Raw genomic sequence first — 22,759 nt, 5'->3', positions numbered from 1 at the left:
AATTTTGAGTCATCAAACCCTAAGTTAGGGTCTATAGTTCATGGTTGAATGAAAAGTTAATTAAGTGTTTGGTTTACCTCAGGGTTCTGATTTTTTTGTAGGCATATTATGCTTGAAGTAATGGCTAATCTAGTCCAACCATGATACAATTGAATTGAAGTTCACATATTACTATTTCTTCAAGTATGTTGGTGTTAATTTTAGGATTCCATGGTATTGATATCTTCAAGTACGTAATAGTTGAAGTAGGAAGAAAGAAGGAGAAAATAAGAGAAGAAGAGGAAAGAAGAGAAGGAGAGAAAAAGAGGAGGATGACTGAGTTGGAGAGAAGGAAGAGAGTGAGGGGACGTTGGGAAGTGTGGAGAGGATTAGGGTTTTGAGCTTCCGCTAATCCCTCCCCCTTAAGTATTATTTATAGAGTTAAAAATATCAAAAGTACAAGTATGCCCTTCACCCTAATACGTGAGATAACAACCAAAAGAACATAGAATTTTACATTAATGCCACCCAAGTTCATTCATATCTTCTAACACTCCCCCTGAAGTTGGTGGTGAATAATCGTATATTCCCAATTTGGTGCATATAATGGAGAGAATTTTTGAGTTGACTCGTTTTGTGAGTATATATGCAACTTACCTTTGAGATGAGACATGTTTGTGACATATAATACATACTTCCAGTTTCTCTCTATCAAAGTGACATCAACTTCGATATGCTTTGTTCTTTCATGAAAGACTAGATTGGAGGCAATATGAATTGCTTTTTGATTAACACAGTAGAGTTCCATAGGGCCATATTTGTTGAATCCCAACTTTTCTAAAAGGGGTTTAATCCATAGAAGCTCACTTACCGCATGTGTCATAGCCCTATATTCTGCCTCAACACTAGATCTTGAAACTACATTTTGCTTTTTACTCTTCTATGTGACAAAGTTACTTCCAACTAAGGTACAATACCCTAAAGTAGATTTTTTATAATCTCGAGATCCAGTCCAGTTAGCATCGGTAAAACCTTCAATATTAAAAAGAACATGACATTTATACAGGAGCCCTTGACCTAGAAGATCCTTTCCAATGTATGCCAGTGAGTAATCTGAGGTTTATATATGTATTGATTGACAATACTAACTACAAAGGAGATATCCGGGCATGTCACAAACAGATAGATCAACTTCCCTACCAGCCTTTGGTACTTGTCTACAACAACATCTTTTCTAGAGCTAACACATAACTTTACATTTGTATCCATCGGGGTGTCAGTAGGTCGACATCCCATCATTCATGTGTCTTTAAGCAAGTCAAGTACATATGTTCTTTGTGATAATGCCATGTTTGGACTGAAGAACGTCAATACCAAGAAAGTATTTGAGGGGTCCCAAGTCCTTTGTCTTGAATTCACTACATATTTTATGTTTTACTTGACTTATGTTGTCTGTGTCACTCCCTGTCAGAATAATATCATCCACATACAGAACAAGAAGCACGATTCCCTTGTTAGTGTGTTTAACAAATATGGAATGATCCATGAAACACCTTGTAAACCCAAATCGGAGCATTACTTGACAGAATTTGTCAAACCAGGCCTGACGAGATTGTTTCAGACCATATAAAGACTTCTGTAGTCGGCATACCATCTCCCCTCAACCACAAATCCAAGTGGTTGCTTCATCTAAATCTCCTTCTTGATATCTCCATTGAGAAATATATTTTTTGCATCGAGTTGATACACAAACCAATGATAATTAGCAGCAAGAAATTATACAACACATATTGAATTTAGCTTGGCTACAAGGGAAAAAGTCTCCCAATTGTCCACATCATATCACTAAGTGTACCCTTTGACTACAAGTCGCACATTGAGGCGGACCTCAAAACCACTCGGATTATATTTAACTGTGAATACCCACTTATAGCCAATGGGCTATTTACCAGTTGTAAGTGGTACTAGTTGCCAAGTTTGATGCTCAGACAGGGCTGCCATTTCTTCTTCCATTATTGCCTTCCAACTACGATGCTAGAGGGCCTCCTAATAAGATTGAGGAATAGAAATAGAGGAGATAGAAGCATGAAAGTGGCAACAAGATAAAGACAACTGATGAGTAGATAAGAAGTTAGATATGGGATGAGATGTAGATGGTCGAGTGCAAGACCTGGGTTCATTTTGAATAGCAATAGGTCTATCATCAACTGGAGGACCAAAAATACTAGGAGAAGGAGAACTTACCTCAGAGTGATATGTAGACTCCACAAGAGTGGTACCAGCCATTGCTTCAAGGGGCTGAAGAGTGTTGAATTTCTAGAAAAGATAAATACTTCGCTAAGTTGATGTAATTTGAGTACTGTTGAATTTAAGACCCCATGATTGAAACCTCGAGCAAGATGAGAGAGGGAGAAGAAAAAAATCAAAGAGAGAGAGAGAGAGAGCTCTATTAGAGAAGAGAGAAGAGAAAAGGGAGAGATTCTTCCACGAGTTGAGAAGTGGAGAGTTTGATTGAACACTTCAACCAATACCCCTATTTATACTTGTTGGAAGATAGACCCAAGCCCACACAACCAAGGAAAGACCACAAGATGGGCCCAAACACATAAGAAGTAGGACCCACCGTGATTACCACGAGCTGACATCCTTATCACATAAGTTGAAAGTTCAAGAAGGACTCACAAAAGCATATTTATCTTATGGCACATCCTAAAAGAGTTTCAATTTGAGTTATGTTTGCCTTTTATCTATATTGAGTTATTTAATTATGTCTTTAAGTGTTAGAGTTTGGGTGTAATTGGGACAAAGGAAGTTTTATTGTAATTCGACTCTTCTACCTTCCTCTATTATAAATAGAGGTTCATGTACTCTGATTATAATAAGTTAACGAAGTCAATGAAGTATTTCTCTTTTCCATAAATTCAACACGGTATCATAGCAGGTTTTGGGAGTTGACTTGGTCAATCCACTAAGATAATGAGATCCTTTTCTCTAAACCCTAAACCCTAAGTCTAGGTTCGTAGTTTTTTAGTCCCTACACCCATAGTTTGCTTTGCGTTTTTCACCTCTATACTTAGATTTTAATATTACAAATTATATATTAAAAGAAATATATTTGAGTCTACTTTCCAAGTAAAAACTATTTTTTCTAATCGGGGTTATCTACATAGAGAAATCTATATTTGAATGAGCGAAGGTCAGATTGCAAAAGACGTTCGAGCATAAACAGAAAGCTTCAACTTCCGAGGTACTTTATGCTATCAAGAACGATACTTAAAATGGATATATATATATATATCAAAAGAAATATATGTAAGTCTACTCTCTTACATATTCAACAAATTTTTAATTGGATTTATCTACAAAGAGAAATTGATATTTGAATCAGCGAAGGTCAGATTGAAAAAAAGGTTCGAGCAACAGCAGAAAACTTCAACTTCTAAGGTATTTTATGCTATCAAGAACGAGACTTTATATGGAGAATTATATATCAAAATAAATATCTATAAGTATATTTTCTTACCTATTCAACTAATTCTTGATCTGAGTTTTTTTATAAGGAGAGATTGAACTTGGAAGTGTCAATGGTCATGCTGGAAAAAAGGAGAAACAATGCTTAGTTTGGCCAGATGATAAAGACATAAATTTATCAGATTATTTATCTTCTAATAATTATATTTTATGAAGAAAAGTTATACTTGGATGAAAGGTATTTAGGTCTAATTTTATAAGGAGAAAATTTCATGTCAATTTGATCTATATTTAAAGATATATTCACATTGGAAGAATCAAAGGTCATGCTGGTATTCTGTTTCATTGAAAAATCCGAATTTATGCCCATTGTTTTGAGTCACTTTTCGAGTTGATATATCAGGAAAATATCACACTTCTCCTTGGTTTGAGGGCTTATTTATACATCTCTATTATTTGGGCTTATTTCTACATCTATGATATTTGGTTCAAGTTGGGATCACTGTTATTACATCCCAGCTTGAGGGGGAGAAGAGGAAAAAGTACAAGAAAGAGGTATTTTATTCCATACGTTGTGGATAAGTTTATGTGACCAAAATATTCAAGAAAGGTGGAGGACAAAATATGAATCTTATGCATCTAAGAAAAAATATTTATATCGGATTATGATTATTTCATGGGTCTTTCTACAAGGTTTATTATTTTGGTTCGTGTTATATGTGTTGGAAGATGGTCGTGTTACATTACAGTTGTTGCTATTATGTCTCTTTGGATGAAACATTACTATTGAAGAAGAGGTGGCCTCAGTACCTTTTCTCATACCATAATTTATTTGATTTTCAAAAATATCACGGTTGAGACACCATGAGAGTTGGTGCCCGGATTGGGACACCATGATAAATTTTACTCTAAAAATTATTACGGTTGGGATACCACTCCCCTATAATGACTTTAATTTCTCCTACCTCTTGAGAGTCGTTGTCTTGTAGAGGGACACGGTGGTGAACACTTCAGAGTAATGCCGATAGACACACTACCTACAGAAGACGGAGTGTGCCCTACATCCAGTATTAGAACTGGAGTATGGAGCAATGTCTTACCGTCTAGGAGTGATTTTTACTCTTACTTATATTATGCCAGCAGACTCTCATGGAAGGATGCAACAGCGTGATGGGGAGCGTTGACAGATGAAGGCATATTGGAAGATGTGCCATTTTATACAAAAATATTTTATACATCATTTGCAACAAGTTGAGAATTCATGTTGTTCTCTCACTCCCAGCTTGAGTGGGAGTGTTGGAAGATTGATCCAAGCCCACACGACCAAAGAAAGCCCACATATCTAAGAGTATTATAAGATGGGCCACACGACCAAGGAGGGCTCATAAGATGGGCCCACACACATAAAGAAGTAGGACCCACCATGATTACCATGAGTTGGCATCCTTTTCACATAAATTGGAAGATCAAGAATGACTCACAAAGGCATTTTTATCTTATGGTCACGTCTTAGAAGAGTTATGTTTGAGTTATGTTTTCGTTTTATCTATATTGAGTTATTTAATTATGTTGTGACTTATCTTTAAGTTTTAGTGTTTGGGTGTAATAGGGACAAAGGTAGTTTTATTGTAATTGGACTCTACTACTTTCCTCTATTATAAATAGAGGTTCATGTACTCTGATTATAATAAGTTAATAAAGTTAATAAAGTATTTGTCTTTTCCATAAATTCAACATATTTAAGGAAACTTCAGAGATAAGTTTGGATCCCTAATATCCCTAATTACATCAATCATGATTATCCAAATCTACATAAACCAAGGGAAGATAAATCAATTACATTAGTCAAGGAAGATTGCCAAATCTTCCCACTCATATGAGAAGGATTCCAGCTCGTGTGATGACTCATCATGCCACCTCATGTGGTGACTCATCATGCGAGCTCGTGTTGTCATGGTGGGTCCCACCTTGTAACTCTCCTCCTCATGCTGGGGGTGAGAAAACATTGTAAATGCCTAGCTTGCTTGAAATGGTGGACAAGATCTTATGAGTGACTGTTTTGGTGAAAATATTTGTAACTTTCCCTTGTGAGGAGATATGTTTGAGAGATAATATGTCGACTTGGAATTTTTGTCGTATGAAATGGCAGTCTACCTCAAAGTGTTTTGTTCTCTCATGGAAGACTGGATTTGAGGCGATATGTATTGTCTCTGATTATCACAATGTAGATCCCTAGGGGCTTCTTTATAGAATCCCAGTTTAGTGAGAAGGGATTTGATCCATAGAAGCTCACTAACTGTGTATGCCATGGTTCTGTATTTTGCTTCTGCACTGGAACTTGCAACTACATTCTGCTTCTTGTTTCTCCAAGTTACCAAGTTTCCTCCAACCTTTGTACAATATCCCAAAGTAGATTTTTGTCATCCGGGGATCCAGCCCAATCTACATCTGAGAACCCTTCTATGTTGAAGTGACCATGGTTCTTATAGAGAAGCCCTCTTCCTCGAGCTCCTTTCAAATATCGTAATATTCTTTCTAGTGCTTGCCAATGAGTAAGTTGTGGTTTGTGCATGTATTGGCTGACAACACTTGCTGCATATGATGTATCCGACCTTGTTACACAGAGATAAATGAGTTTCCCCACAAGTCTTTGATATTTTTCGATATCCACATCTTCTCCAGTGCCTGCAGATAATTTTGTATCTGAATCCATTGGGGTTTCTGCTAGTCTACACCCCATCATTCTTGCCTCCTCTAGTAGATCAAGGACATACTTCCTTTGAGATAGTATAATCCTATATTTGGACTGTAGTACTTCAATACCTAGAAAGTATTTAAGTAGTCCAAGATCTTTTGTCTTGAATTCTTCACACATCTTTTCCTTGGTTTCCTGAATGCCTTCGAAATCACTGCCGATTAAGACAATATCATTAACATATACGGCCAAAATCACTTTCACTTTAGGTGTCTTTAAGTAACACAAAGTAATCTATAGAACATCTATAAAATCCAGCCCGTACGAGTGTTTGGCTAAATTTATCAAACCATGCACGAGGAGACTGTTTTAGACTATAAAGGGATTTCTTTAATCAACATACTGACTCGAGAAAAGCATTTTTCACATCAAGTTGTAAGATCGGCCAGAAAGAATTAGCAGTAAGAGATAATAAAATACGTACCAAGTTCATTTTGGCCATTGGAGAGAATGTTTCCTCATGATCGATCCCATAACATTGCGTATAGCCTTTGGCAATGAGGTGGGCCTTAAAGCAAGCAATTGACCCTTCCAAATTATGTTTAATTGTAAAGACCCACTTCAAGCCGACAAGTTTTTTTTATGGAAGAGGAACTAGTGCCCATGTTTGATTCTCATAGAGTGAATGCATTTCTTCATCCATTGCCGCCTTCCACCCTGGATGTTTCAGAGCCTCCTGATAGGACCATGGGACTAAGATGGAGGAGATATTTGCAAGAAATTGACAACATGAAGAGGACAAACGATGGTGGGACACAAAATTGGATATGGGGTGAGAAGTAGAGGGCCTAGTGCAAGTTCTGGGTTCTTTTCTTAAGGCAATGGGTAGAGTATCATATTGTGATCCAAAAGGAACATGAGAAGATGGACTTACGTTGATGGGATCCACAAACTCTGCAGGTGTTACGTCAGGGGGTAGAACAGTTTTAGTAGCACAGGGCACAACCGGTCGAGGATAAGCTAGTATAGAAGCGAGACCTGGAGGAGCATTGTTAAAGTAGTATAAAGAGTCTTCAAATTGCATCCATGGACACAAGTAATCTTTGGAGAATGGCATTGTAGCAAATATAACCTTTCTACGTGCGAGAGTATCCTAAGAAGATACACTTGACAGATTTTGGATCAAGTTTACTATGTTGTGGGGAGGTAATATGAACAAAGCATGTACAACCGAAGACTTTCAAGGGAAGCGAAAAACGATCACCATGTGGAAACAATAAAGAATATGAAGATTTATGATTGAGAACGGAAGAGGATAGCCTATTTATAAGAAAGCATGCAATAAGGTTGGCATGCGGATAATAAAAGTATGAGACTTTCATGGTATACAATAAGCTACGAGCTATCTCAAGAAGGCGACGATTCTTCCATTCAGCCACAACATTCTGTTAGGGGATGTAGGCACAAGTTGTTTGATGGATAATGATATTCTCTTGAAAAAAAAATAGTCAAGGTCTCTGAAAGTATATTATTAGACATAAGTACTTTGATTTTCTAACCAAATTGAGTGACAACCATAGCATGAAAGGATTTAAATATGGATGGTATTTCAGATCGCTCTTTAAAAAGAAATAGCCATGTGGTACGAGTAAAATCACTAATAAAGGTAATAAAGTACTTGACTCAGGAAAGGTTTGAGAGCTCAAGGGTCCCCATATGTTGTGGACTCAATAGCACACCGAGTCACACAACGAAGAAGACAACAACAACTCACTCAATAGAATTTAATTCTTATATTTCTTTGAGTAGGATTTATTTCTAATATTGTTTTAAGTAGGATTTATTTCTTATATTGTTTTAAGTAGGAGTTATTTCTAATTACTTTTTATGTAAGGGCATTATGGGGAATTATTGTAACCCTAACCCTAAAACTCCCTATTTAAGGGATAGGTATGAATGAAATAGGTAAGCTTTGAGATTTTAGAATAACCTAGTCTAAATAGGTTGGGATCACCTCTTGATCCCGAGTTTAGGGTTTACTCCAAAAATCCAACCTATCATTCACCCTCCATTGCCATCCATCTTCACCCAAATTCATCCACCATCATCCCTATTAAGAAAAGGAGCTTCCTGCCCCTTTTCCGAGCCCAAAGAGGAGATCTATCCTCCTTCTTGGCAGCAGCAACAAGAGAGGCCGAATTCCTCCCTTACCAAGCAGCAAAGTGAGGATTTTTATCCTCAAATCTTGAGCAATTCCTGGTGCAACGTGGGAGCTGATCATAGCATCAAAGAAGAGGTATTAATCTATCCCAAACTCGTGTTTCAAGTTATTTAAGAAAGAAGGATTGCATTCTTAGCTAGAGCAGCAACAAAGAGGGCCAAACCCTCTTTGCCGTGACCAAAAAAAGAGAGCACCTTGCTCTAGCAAGGTCAGCATTGTTGTGGGGTCTTCTACCTAGCACAACAACTCGGTAGGACCCTCAAAAGAGGATCTTTCCTCCTGGCCAAGCATTGGTTAAGGAGAAATACTCATACACAGACCCTTGACGTGAAGTGAGTAAATTCTGAGTGCTGGATTCACAAATCCCACGCCGTGTTACTCGATCCATGACTCGGGACCGTAACACCATACATTTGTGTGGATCAATGAAAATGTTGTGTTAGCTGACTAATAGATGAATGATTCAAGGAAAAGGTAGGAACAAAAAGAATATCTGTGAGCGGAAGTGATGGTGTAATAGAGGTGGATCCTTTCCCGAGAACATTAGTTTGGAGGCCATCAACTATAGTAACAAATTTATTCGGGAGACAAGGAGAAACTAAGTGGAGTAGATTTTTGTTACTTGTGAGATGCTCAGAGCCCCCTGAGTCAATTATCTAGGATGAAGAGGAGGAAGCGGTAGAGAGCATACCTGAAGTGGTGGTGGCAGTAGAAGTCGAGGTGGAACTTGGAGAAGAGACCATCAGAGTTTTCATTTTCTGGAATAAGTCATACTCATCATCGGTAAGGGTTTTCTTTTCTATTGGTGGGATAAACTGGTCCTCCTTTGTATCACTTACTGAGGCTTGATTAGCCTTAACCCAATCCGGTATAGCATGAATTTTAAAACACTAATCTATAGTGTGGACATATTTCCCACAATGGATGCATTCCCTTTCGTATGTTCTGATAAAACCATTCCTTCCACCTCTTCCTCCTCGTCCTCTATAATTTCTTCCACGGCCTTGGCCGCGGTCGGTTGATGTTCCCCTATGCTTGGAGTGCATAGCCGATGACACTTTAGTAGGAGAAGGAGAAGAAGAGTCTGGAATGTAGAGTAATGTGACACATACATCATCAAAGGTGGGAATATCAGAGGCGCTGAGGAGTTTAATTTTAGTAACTTTGAGATATGGCTTAATGTTTGCTTGGCAAATGGCACTGGCTAAGGCTTCGATCTGCTTGTTTTGGACAAAGACATCGGTGATGGTAGGCTAAGCTAGCTTCCATTCTTGAAGAAGACCTCTAAAACGAGCCAAATATTCATGAATATTTTTTCCTTGTTTAGTGTTGAACATTCTTTGGAGAGTATCATATGGCCTGTGTAAGTTGTTGGAGCTAAAGTACAACGTAGCACATGTCTCCCAAATTTGTTTGGCAGTGTCGAGATGAATAACATTGTTGGAGACAAGTTCTTCCATGTTGTTGATGAGCAAAATGTCATTTTTTAACCATGCATAAGCAACATCCTCTTCATCAATAGGTGGTCCAAGTTTGGTGAGGTGACCAAGTAGGTGCCTTGTTATAAGGAACCGTTGAACCGATGTGGACTAGCTCAAGAAATTTTATATCCCTCACAAGGGTATGGTAGTAATCTTGTGAATATGATTCTTGTCACCCATGTATTCATTAGCCATAAGAGGTAATTCAAACTTTAATGATGTACTCAAATTTGAAGTATCCCAACTAAGAGGCTTGGGCGATTCGAGTGCAACCAAGGCAAGCTCGGGTAGATGGGAGGAGAACTCGAGCTTATCAAGTCTTTAGGCAAGGAGGTAAGGTAAGGTAGCAATTCTGAATTAGATATTTCCAAGATTATTTAAAAAATATATTTGACTCTAACTTAGGATAAACCGGTCTAGATTTAGTTCCTCATGAATTAGGCAAGATATGATTGATAAAAAATCAAACACAATCAGGCCTAATCAAGAAGATATTGTGAGATCTTCAAAAACAACTATCTTTCTTCAAATGGATTGTCATCAACTAGACTTTCAAAGGACCACTTCCTTTATTATTTTGTGCTTGATTCCTTTTATGTAAAACACAATATTCTTTTCTTGAATTTCCAAGAACAATCAGCCAACTCGTGTCTCAAAAAATTCTTCAAAAAATCACAAAACTAAGTAGAGTTCTTCAAACAATTTAGTTAATGGAGAAACTTAGCATAGAAGCTAAGTAGTTAGATTTATGAAATTCAAAGAATAAAAAATCACTCATAATAGGGTCAAAAACATTTTTCTTCATCAGGAAAATCTTGTTCACAAAATTATAACTTTTTATGCATAAATTCTCAACAGAAACTGATTTTCAGCCAAGAATTTGTAAAGCGACAAAATTTCCTTGGTAAACTTCTTCTAATTCGGATATGCATAAATTTCATTAATTTTATATGATGAAGACAACAATAAGATCATCTCTAAACCATCTTCTAAAGATCTGAAAACCAAGAGCATGAAGTAATAATAACAAGAATGAAAAACTTATCTCACAATATTTAATCTTGCCTCACAAAGAGCCTTCTATGAGTACCTTTGATCATAACTTCTTAGAGCATTCTTTTGATGTGAGGATTCTAAATTTGATGCTCTGATACCATGTTGAATTTAAGACCCCATGATTGAAACTTCGAGCAAGATGAAAGAGAGAGAGAGAGAGCTTGGTTAGAGAAGAGAAAAGAGAAAAGAGAGAAAAAGGCTTTAGGATAGAGAGAGATTCTTCCACGAGTTGATAAGTAGAGAACTTGATTGAACCCTTCAACCAAGACCCCTATTTATACTATTTTCATTACATATTTAGGGAAACTTCAAATAAGTTAGGATCCTTAATATCCCTAATCACATCAATCATGATTATCCAAATCAATTACATAAATCAAGGAGGATTGCCAAATCTTCCAACTCATGTGATAAGGATTCTAGCTTGTGTGATGACTCTTCATGCCAGCTCATATGATCATGGTGGGTCCTACCTTGTAACAAGTACAATGGGCCTCTATTTATAATAGAGAAAACTATTAAAATTCAATTACAATTAAACTACCCTTTTTCTAGTTACACCTGAAGTTTAACACTAAGGGATAAGTCCTTAAACAATTGAACAACTGAATATAAATAGAAGACCAACATAACTAAAACACATTTAACTGAAACTCTTTTGTGAGACTCCACCATATTTTGGCTCTATGAGACTTCTTACTATGAGAGTCATGCAAGACTCTTTCTTATCTGCTCTTCAACACTTCCCCTTAAATTGGAGTTCATAACTTTAGCTTGCAATGAAAGGGATTTTTGGTCTTCGATTATCTTTTGCTAAAAAAATTCTTCATAGATGCAAAAACTTCATTTTTATATGAAACCCTCATCTTTATGCAAAAACTTCATCTTTTGTGCTTTCCCTTTCTTGAATATTTCGATCACATAAAAATTATCACAACATGAGGAACAAAATACTTTTTTTTCTTGTACTTCTTCTTCTACTTCTCCCCTTCAAAGTGAGGATAAAAAGGACATAGAGATCCACTCCTAGCCATATGACAAAAGCCCCCTACATCAATCAAAATGGCCATAATCTAAAACACGCTCTGCTCAATTATAAAGGCAAAAAAATAGCCAAACCTTAAAACACAACAAATAAACAACTCATTTTTTAAGGGTAACTCAAACACAAAATCACTTTTTGGGTGAAAAATAAAAAACTTGACTCAAGCTAGATGTTGGGCACACTCCTATACTTTTTAGGTAGTAGGTCTAGGCATTGCTTTGTAGTGATAAAAACATGAGATGCTAAACTAAAGAGGTGCAAGAGAAAGACGACTTTAACCGAAAGAGGCGACTATGCAACACTCACACTTCCAAATGAATCTTGAATATGACATTTTTTTTCTTCTTAAAAACTAGGGGAGACTATAATAATAAAAATTAATAAATTTGACCAAGGATACCCTTTTTTTTGGGTGACCATAATTTTGGGAGTTGACGATGCGTAAGATACATAAGCAAGTAACAAAAACACAAAACTTGGAAACAACATTGAAGCAGAAAATCTTTGCATATCTTGAATGACCACATCATTGAGTGATTAAGTTTGACCAAATCTCTCTGATTATAAGAAAATTTTGCCTAAAAAAATCGAATAATTGGAGAAAAAGAAACTCAATTCATGTCAATGCATTGGGAGATAATATGAGAGAAAATAGGAAAAAAATATATTTTTCAAAAGATCTGATCTTTGGCCCTTATGATATCTATATTTTCAAAAATAACATTTAGAATCACAAATAGCTTGTTCCTCAAGAAACTAGACTCAAAGAGTTTTACATTGATACCTATTTTGGCATAAAAAACTTCATTATTAAATATGTTATGACCTCTTGATTTGCTTCATTTTCTAGTTTGACCCTTGCTGACTCCAATGCGAATATCTCCTTAAATATAGTTGAAAAGAAATTTTCCCCATATGAAACTAGACTTCAATACTTTTCATCCAAGTATAGTATTTTCATGAAATATATATATATATTAGAAAAAATTAATAGATTTCAGACTCTTAATCTTGCCAAACTGAGTATTCTTTCTTTTTTGGCCAGCATAACTATTGACTTTTCCAAGATCGATATCTCCCTCTAGAAAACTTAGATTGAGAATTAGTTGGATAGGTACAAATTTATATTACAAATAAAAAACAAAAACTCAACAAATGATGAGATGAACTTTAGTAGCCACTTTATCTCTCTTTCTTGTTCTCAGCTAGACAATTATTTCTCTCTTTTTTTTTCTCTCGGTTTCCACTAAAAATAGACAACATTATTTACTTTTCGTGTTGAGGATAAAAGAAAAGAAGAACCTTGAGAGAGATAAAGAAGAGAGAAAAAAAATGACAAAATCATGATTTGAGACATGGAGAAAAAAAAAGGAAAATTGTCAAATATCGTGTGTGTGACCTTCTCACTCTCATTGGGGGGGGGGGGGGGGGGGGGGGGGGGGGAGGTTAGTTAACAAAATGGATTTTTGAAGTTCATGTTCATCTCCAACATGAAGATCATGTCAGTCATGTACATGAACTTCAACTTCGCACTTAGTATTAGTGTTGACGACTTCATGTACAGAGAATCCCTAAACCCTTACAGTACATTTAATTACAACATAATCCTTAAACCCCAAATTAGGTAAAACAACCATTATTACTACACAAATAAGTTATTTAATGTATAATTAAATATATTAATATATTTATTAATTGAATTAGATATATTATTGTGCATTCATATGGTAATTACATGAGCCAATGAAATACGCACTTGATTAATTATAAATAATAAATAAATAACGTGATAAATAACAAAAACGAAAGTAATATGATATACTTTAACCTAAAAATGAATGATTTAAGAGAAAAAATTGATCTAATCATAACTTTAACACACTATATATTTTTACATAATATATTTTATGTATTATTAATTAATAATATATTGTCACAAAATTTAAAATCATTGGTTTAATTAATTATAGCAATTGGATAATTAAACCAAAATTATTTATCAAATATTTATTTTAACAATATTTTAATTATGACTATTAAATCACTATTTTAATATAGTAATTATAAAATAAAAATAATTATTTTATAAATAAAAATTATAAATTATGATTTTTATGACGATAGTTTAATTTTTCCTAACTTAGGAAAAATTAAACCTTCGTCGTCTTTCTAAGCGGCGAGCCAGCGGGCAACGCCGACAGAGGCGGCACTTCGATGGTACGCCGAGAGGGAGAAGAGAGGGAGGTCGAGAAGCTCTGCAACAGATGCTTGACCTCATGTACTCTTTGACGGAGGTCGAGAGGGAGAGGAGAGGAAGGATGGCCGACAAGGGGGGGGGGGGGGGGGGGGGCGCAAGGAGTGAGGGATGCCGAGAGAGAAGAGAAGTCGTTGCCGAGGGAGGAAGACCTCCCTCCCTCTCCCTCTCGACCTCCATTGCAGAGCCTCTCGGTCTCCCATACTCTACAACGGAGGTCGAGAGGGAGAAGCCGTAGAGAGGGAGACCAGAGAGGGACGGTCGAGACGAGAGAGGGAGCAGAGAGCTCGGGGAGAGAAGGGCTACGGGAAATGGAAATGAGCAGACTCACGGAGAGGGTGTGCGGCAAAGTGAGGGGCGCGCTCGTTTCTTGTATATGATTCTCAAAATTGGACGAAAAGCGCTTTCCCTCGTTTATGCTTTGGACATGATCTCGTGAGTCATGTTAGTCATGTACATGACTTGAACTCCGGCACTCCACTAACGACCTTAGGACATAAACTGAGTAATGTGGCTGAAGTTTATGTCCTGATTATGTTAACTAACCCCCCTTCCGAAAGAGGGCACTAAGATTTCTATTTTAAGAGGAGCAAGTTGCTTCACGTTTAAAGGAAGATTATAACTTGTTTGTATTTAAGAGATGGAAAAATTCTTAAAAGGGCCCATGCAAGAACACCAACATCAGCTAAAATTTGATCTTCGTAGTCAAATATATTCTTTGGTTACTGTTCATAAATGTATGAGCAAATGCGAAACCTAAGAACTTTTTTTCTTCAGCTATTTTAGATCCGAATGGTAAGGTCATGTTTAAAAATTCGACATCCTAAGGAACTGTGAAACTTCAAAGAAACCTGTTCAATAATTTTCAGTTTTTTCTTGGTCAAAGTTTCAGATCATAATCGTAAAAATTGGTTTAGATGAGTGCCGAGTTTAGAGAAGGAAAATACAGATAAAGAAGCCGTTGGTGCTCTGCTTTTGCCGGATATTCCTCGCATTTCACTGGCGTCTCTTCCTCTATATTTCTGTTTTCTCTTCAGTCTTCACACATTTCCTCCTCAAGCAGCTAGCCAGTCACTTTCGTCAACTCCTCTTCGCTTGCATTTTGTCTCAGTAAAAACTCGATAACCTCCCGCAATCAACAAAAGCATCTCCTGTGTCTCTCACTCTCCCCCTTTTTTCTACTCTTCTCTGTCTCGCCGTTACTGTATCCATGGATGAAGAATACGATGTGATTGTGCTCGGAACTGGTCTCAAGGAATGCATTCTCAGCGGTCTTCTCTCCGTCGACGGCCTTAAGGTCTTCTTTTTAGTGTTTTCCCTCCTTTTTTGTCGTTACTATCAGTCTTGGTCATCTATTATTTCGTCGGATCAGCTTCATTTTCGTTGTTTTTATATGAATCGAATGATTGTCGTTATAGTCCTTGACTGGATATTGCTTCGATGTGCCTTGATCTTCTCAGCTCGTCACTGTAAATATTGTTTTCCCGATTAGTTTGCTCTCGTCTAGTTCGATGACCTCTAAGTTATTGGAATATCCTAGAAGGAATTCGTGTTAAGTGATCTATAAAATGGGTCATCTCGTTTCTCTTATCTCTGTCGAGTTGGATGATCAGTTGGGCATTTGTAGCTCCTGATCTCCAACTTCTTTATCTGGAATTGATGAATGATGATTACGTTGTAGAAGCATTGAGTATCTTTAAAGATCTTCCTTCCAGTTAGGCTTGAACTAGATAGCTTAGTTTTTCAGTGTCAGTCATTGATTTATATGGATGGATCAGTTTTTTGTTTTCATTTTTGAAGTCTAATGACGGTCAGTTTTTATTTTCATTTTTTTCAGTCAAATGACGGATCATTTCTTGCCTAAGTTCTCTTTTTCCATCTCATATGAGCATTAAGGCTCAGATTCCTTGAGCAAATTATGGTTGATTCTAGCAAATTGACCTATTCTGAAGTTTATTCCCCACTTGAAGATTAGTATCTATGCTTAAGATCAATAATTTATGTACCGTCAATTTCCACGTGGAATCGATCTAAGGTTTTTATCTTAAAATTTTAGGGTCTGCCTTTTCCCTTTAAGAAGATTTTTTTTTATTCTTCTCATATCTCAGAATCTTAAATCTCTTGAATGTGATGATACTGTATTAGATTTTTCGTATTTCTTTTCCTTTTCATCTTGTCACCATCTCTTGATTGAAATTGCTTGGAAATACTTCATCTTCTGCTTTTGATTTACTCTTGGAGTAGTTAGTATTTTTTTGGAATCGTGCTGATGAGTAAATTGCATTACAGGTCCTCCACATGGACAGGAATGACTATTATGGAGGAGAGTCAGCATCACTCAATCTCATTCAGGTGCCATTTTTGAGAATGACATGAATACTCCTGTTAGTCAATATGGATATGAGGCTAAATTTGTTTATTTTAAAGGCTCTAGTTCAATAAACATATTATCTTTTGCAGCTTTGGAAAAGGTTTTGTGGAAATGATCAGCCTCCTGCTCATTTAGGTCCTAGCAGGGATTACAATGTTGACATGTTCCCAAAGGTGATTCGATTTACCTTGAAAACCTAAGCTTACGGTTGATATACTTTTTTCAGGTTAAAGTTAAATAGTTTCTGAAGATTGAAACTGTTTAAGCAAATGTTGTTTGACCAGTTCATGATGGCAAATGGAACCCTTGTTCGGACTCTCATTCACACTGATGTCACGAAGTATCTCTACTTTAAGGCTGTTGATGGGAGCTATGTGTTTAATAAAGGAAAGGTACTCCTTCCTTCTGTTTGCCCAGTGCTGTGTTATTTTTTTGGTTTTCTGCATGTAACTTCTTCTTTAAGCTTATAATGTAACTTTTCATGTAACAGGTTTACAAGGTTCCAGCAACTGACATGGAAGCACTCAAGACCCCATTGATGGGCTTATTTGAAAAACGCAGAGCCCGTAAATTTTTCATCTATGTCCAAGATTATGTAGAAGATGATCCAAAGACACATGAAGGAATGGACTTGACTAGAGTGACTGCAAGAGAACTTATAGCGTAAAATTCTGATCTGTGTCCTTTTAAATATATTCTTGATTTTAATGTTCGCTTTTTCCTAAAAAAGATGCGTGTGTGTTGGATATATTCAGTAGTTTCTTTAGTGGGAATTTTGTGGTCTTTAAGACAGCATCTTAGCAGTGGTTACTCAGACACCAAGGACTTAGCGTCTAAGCTAAATCATAATGCTGTTTAACTCCACTTGTGGTTTTTATTTGACTGCTGTATCCAGTCATCTTCTTGTTGACTAGAGTAAATTTAGTTTTTCTAAAGGTTAGAGAAAGAAAATAGAAGATAAGGAGTGATCCATGACATAAACCAGAAATAGCTCTAGTATTTCATCTCTTGTCTGGGATTTTGGCAGTTCATTTTCTTATTCTTTTAAATAGTTACATAGTGTATGTCTGTTGGTTACTTACAATATCATTCCATTTAAAAGTTGTGTATAAAACATTCAAACTGCAAAGATTTTCTCTTCCTATCTCACTTAGATCTTTATCTGTTTTTCCTTTTGGCTTGAACAGAAGATATGGTCTGGATGAGAACACAGTGGATTTTATTGGCCATGCTGTGGCACTACATAGAGATGATCACTACCTAGATGAACCTGCCCTAGACACTGTGAAGAGGATGAAGGTGGGAATGATGTTATAATGTTTGTTCTTGTTGTTTTATGCTTAATACTATTACTGGGGAAGTTACAATCACCTCTCAAAGTTCTTATTCTTGAATTATTATGTTTTCCTTCATTTTTAGGTATTGTTGTTTCAAGAAAAAAGAAAAACATCTTTACTTTTAGATATTACATGTTAAAATTATGATACTGCTTAACATGGTGGTGAGCATTTATTTTTTTAATTTTTTGGTTGTTTGTTTGAGTATAATGAATGTACTGAGCTTGTCTTTCCAAATGAAAATAAACTGTCGATGTGATCATAAATAAAGAAAAAGAATTAGAAATTAACATAAATAAGTGTACCTTTTTGGGTTTATAGGTGCTGATCTCCATTGGTCATACCAAACCAAATTCATCACTTTTGTCAATCTTATGGGATCATCCCATCTGACTTCAATATGTTTCTAATAGTATTGTTGGCTTTTGTTGTTGGCAGCTTTATTTTGAATCCTTTGCAAGGTTTCAGGGAGGATCACCTTATATCTATCCGCTGTATGGCCTAGGAGAGCTCCCGCAGGTCTCTCTTAGTACTTCTTTTGAAATAGAATTTCAAAGCACAATTCTGGTTTAATTGTTTTTGGAAACTTTTCCAGGCATTTGCACGGCTCAGTGCTGTTTACGGTGGCACATACATGTTGAACAAGCCAGAGTGTAAGGTATGACTTCGTGTTTGTTAAAGTTGTGTGTAGGTCTATCCAAAAATGACCTGCTGGAGTTTGGAGGTGTTTTCCCAATAATATCTGCAAGATTTTTTTTGACTTTAACCTATGTCAGATCAGGGATACCCATCTCGCTATGACGTCTTCCATATCTGACAAGATTATCGAATTTTTAGGAAGGCGAGATGGTACGGCCCCTATGTGGGTCACTAAAATAGATAAAATCACCATCTGATCAAATCTAATAAAATTAGAAAAGATAAACTAAAGTTTGAATTGAAATTTAAAATTCAAAATAGATAAGACACTATTTGATCAAATTCAGTAAAATTATGAAAGAAAATAAAATTAATTTTAACCATAATCGGTGGATCCATTGGGGCCCAATGGGCATACTGGTGTCCCCACCACTGCCAATGTTCTTGCCTCTAATTTCTAGATGGAGAATGTGAGTATATATAAAAAAAATTACTTCAAAACGATTGTTTTATAGATGACCAGTTTATTCACCTAGAGACTATTATTGTATTTAGTTTTTGTATAATAATTTCATGAGTTAGGCTAATAGAGAATTTCCCCAACCGCTAGGTTGAATTTGATGAAGAAGGAAAAGCTTGTGGTGTCACATCAGACGGTGAAACTGCTACATGCAAGAAGGTTGTCTGTGATCCTTCCTACTTGCATAACAAGGTAACTCTTTTTAACACAATCTTTCTTCATTTGAGTAATATACTTAACAGGGGCCTGTACTTGGAGCATGACAATTCAAAGTTTGAACCATTTGAGAATTTTTTAATTATTTAAATTTGGCTGGCCTCAGTGGAAAAGCTACATTAGCCTTTGAATTTTCAATATATGATTCTATTAAAAGTCATTCAGTGAACATTAAACTAGTTATTTTTTAGTTCAATTTTGTTAATTGAGATGACAGCTTTTGGAGTCTTAATTCCTAAATGAGAGCTTGCTATTGTTTAAACAGGTTAGGAAGGTAGGAAAAGTTGCCAGGGCAATTTGTATTATGAGCCATCCTATTCCAAATACCGACGACTCTCACTCAGTGCAGGTTATTTTACCCCAGAAGCAACTGAGACGAAAATCAGACATGTGAGTCTTCATTTTAAACATCTTTTGTAATTGTAGCAATTGGTGACCTGTCTGTTTGCAGAGAAGCTCTCATTGTTTGTTAATGTGTTGAAGAGAGGTCACTTTTGTTAAACAGGTATCTTTTCTGTTGTTCATATTCTCACAATGTTGCTCCCAAAGGCAAATTCATTGCATTTGTTACAACTGAAGCTGAGACAGACCGACCCGATATAGAGCTAAAACCAGGAATTGATCTCCTGGGACCAGTTGATGAGATATTCTTTGATATCTATGATAGATATGAGCCAGTTAATGAACCATTACTTGATAATTGCTTCATATCGACGGTGAGTAGGCTGGTGCATTACTTTTACCCATGTACCATTTATATCTGTCTATTAACATACTCCTCGGCAATTTGTAGAGTTATGATGCGACAACACACTTTGAGTCAACCATAATGGACGTGCTCAACTTGTATACCATGATTACTGGCAAGGTAATGATGTGTTTTAAAACCCATTTTTCATTTTCCATTCTGGTTGAATTTGTGCTTATGAAATCGTTTGAAGCAGGTTGTGGATCTAAGCGTGGATCTCAGTGCAGCTAGTGCCGCTGAAGGGTAAAATGTTTTCATGAGAGAGAACTTGCTCACTGTTGTCAACTTTGTAAGAAGTGAAATCATGATATAGTGCCACATTGTATTGCAGATGAGGTTGTTCACCTTCCTGGAATAGTTGGACTGGTAGACGTTCTCCCTGTTGAATATTTTTCGCATCTTTGTTGTTCTGTTGAGCATTTGTTTCTTTTGCAGGGAAATAACTACAATTTGCTAGCGTATCAAATGGCCTTCTGTCAGCTTGTACGGGTATGCTGCTACTCGCTAGAATGCTGTATTTCTTCCTCTTGTTTTTTTTTTTTTTTTTTTTTTGTGATGATTTAAAAAGAGAAAATAAATACACATTAAACGTGGTTTGGATTAAGATAGAACGGATAGTCTCGTGTCATTGAAACCAATTAAATTGAGAAATTAATCCTATTCATTCTCCATATGGAATGGGTAAGTATGAGCTTAGTATTACAAATGGAGGGATGTTACATATCCGGGCATGTTGTACTACAAATAAATGAATAAAACCTCTAGGTTTGTTTGCCGTGTAAAAGAAAATAAAAAAAAAATAAGAATTTGATCATTATTATTCTTTAAAATAGTTAATAAAAAGAAGAATTTGATCGTTATCTCATTTTTATTAACTAATTTTAGGAATGATAATGGTCAAATTCTTATTTTCTCTCCAAACAGACCCTATATTTTCTTTTCTGGGTTCACATTTCCATAACATCCTCTGAGCATGGAACTAACTATGAGAAGATTCTTACATTTATTTGATGGTCTCAATGAAGGTAGAAGTGTACTGAAAATTTTTGTTCGTTGATTGATCATAGGTAGGTTTGAGTAAACATGAAGAATAGGGTTGATGGTCCTAGCTCAAGAACTCTCATACTACCATTGAACATAGTTGAACATAGTAGGGTTGATGGTCCTAGTTCAAGCACTCATACTACGATTGAACATTGTTGAACTGTAACAACCCAAAATATAATGTACATTCGATGAATCCACATCATCTTTGCAACAGTTTTAGTCATGGTTGAATACTTGGTTTGTGTTAAATAGGGCTGGCGATTTTATCCATTTACCTGATTACCTATTTATTTTAATCACTTACAAATAGACAAGAAAAAAAAATTCAAGGGGGAAAAAGAATAACAGTGAACGACTAAATTAGAAAAACACAGAGTCACCTTAAGATATATGATGTAGAATTTAGTTACATCGGCTTTAATACCTCGCACGCGTACGAATCGCTCATGTAATTTAGCGGGAAGCGAGGGTCATATCTACAGGGAGGACCGAATTTTGTGTATTCTTCAGTCAACTAGCCTAACCAAATATGATGAATTAATATTAACTAAACACTAATTATATCCTAAATTATCAAGCAATCATCTGGTTAACTACTTGTACAACAGGAAACGTCAACTCTGGATTTTACGGTGATTCGTGCCTCTCAAGCGCCACGTAACCACGGATCCGATTTCTCAATCCTTGCGTCTAGACCCTCTCGGGCGTATAGAGTAAAAGACAAAAATCGGATTAAAATACTAAAATCCAATCTCAATTATAATCCTACCCTAATTAGCTAATTTAATCAAATATCCAGAAAACAAATTTAAATAAACATTAATTATCAAATCAGATTCAATTAACATTCAAAACTTAAGTTCAAACCACATACAAAATTAAATTCAATAATGACGAATTACTCCCCTTCTTCTTCCTCTCGCTCGGCAGCAACTCGTTCTCACGGGTGCTGCAATTTCCCGAAATCAATGGCTTCAGGTTGGCAAGAGTGAGTGGCCGGAGGTAGAGACGACGCCAGCGACGAAGGTTGGAAGCCGACGGATGGAGGGAACGTCCGACAAAAAATGAAACAGAGCTGATGTTCTCTAACCGGCTTTCTAGAGTCTCGGTTGGAGTCGGAATAGCTCCGGGATTGGTCGGAAATACGTAACCGACGTCGGAGGATAGTCGGAAAGCGGAAGTGGCACCGGAGATGCCCTCTCGAATCTCTTCTCGACCTGGCGAGCGACGACTATCGAACTCACCTCGACGGAGACTCTCTCGAGCTCTCCTCAGGTTTGTTCTCGGTTGCTGGACGACCGTGGACGACGGTGGCGCGGCGAAAGGCAGTGGCCCGGAAAACGACGGTGGGGAACTCCTCTCGGGTCCTCCCCTGTTTCCGGTCCAAGTTCCTCTGTTTTGGTCTCCGTTTTTGTTTTCTTTTCACGCTCCTCTCCCCCCTTCGTTCGACGCTCCCCTTTTCTTTAAATATGATTTTTCTTATTTTAAAACGATTTGCCCTAGAAATTACCTCCATTTCACTAAGGGCATTTTGGTAAAAATCTTCTTCTCCACCCAAATTCTCCTGAAATTCCATAATTGAATCTATAAAAAGCATTTCAGGAAGAAATAAAACTGAAAAATAATGAAATATAATTCAGGAGAGAAATATGCAATATCGACAGTGATTAATGCCAAAT

At 36.5% G+C, this 22,759-nt stretch overlaps 1 protein-coding gene across 2 annotated transcripts; it reads left to right on the top strand.

Annotated features, from left to right (window-relative positions):
• Positions 1 to 15,060: 15,060 nt before the first annotated feature.
• LOC137962177 (guanosine nucleotide diphosphate dissociation inhibitor 2-like) lies at positions 15,061 to 20,704 on the top strand. 2 transcript variants are annotated; one of them, XM_068808908.1, is made up of 15 exons: positions 15,061 to 15,499; positions 16,492 to 16,554; positions 16,663 to 16,746; positions 16,858 to 16,965; positions 17,064 to 17,236; positions 17,761 to 17,872; positions 18,349 to 18,429; positions 18,506 to 18,568; positions 19,160 to 19,261; positions 19,551 to 19,675; positions 19,791 to 20,001; positions 20,079 to 20,153; positions 20,230 to 20,276; positions 20,365 to 20,399; positions 20,469 to 20,704. In XM_068808908.1, the coding sequence occupies exons 1-14, from the start codon at positions 15,413 to 15,415 to the stop codon at positions 20,366 to 20,368; spliced, it is 1,335 nt and encodes a 444-aa protein (XP_068665009.1). In that variant the 5' UTR covers positions 15,061 to 15,412; the 3' UTR covers positions 20,369 to 20,399; positions 20,469 to 20,704. The 2 variants fall into 2 exon arrangements, 1 of the variants encoding a protein (XP_068665009.1); XR_011115111.1 differs by having other exon boundaries at positions 15,062 to 15,499; positions 20,230 to 20,369.
• The last annotated feature ends 2,055 nt before the right edge of the window (positions 20,705 to 22,759 follow it).

This window comes from Aristolochia californica, unplaced genomic scaffold, assembly GCF_029961685.1.
Source record: "Aristolochia californica isolate CCGP_79_NKW_82.1479 unplaced genomic scaffold, dmAriCali1.0.hap1 SCAF_4, whole genome shotgun sequence".
NCBI lineage: Eukaryota > Viridiplantae > Streptophyta > Magnoliopsida > Piperales > Aristolochiaceae > Aristolochia > Aristolochia californica.
This window is presented reverse-complemented; position numbering and strand designations above follow the sequence as displayed.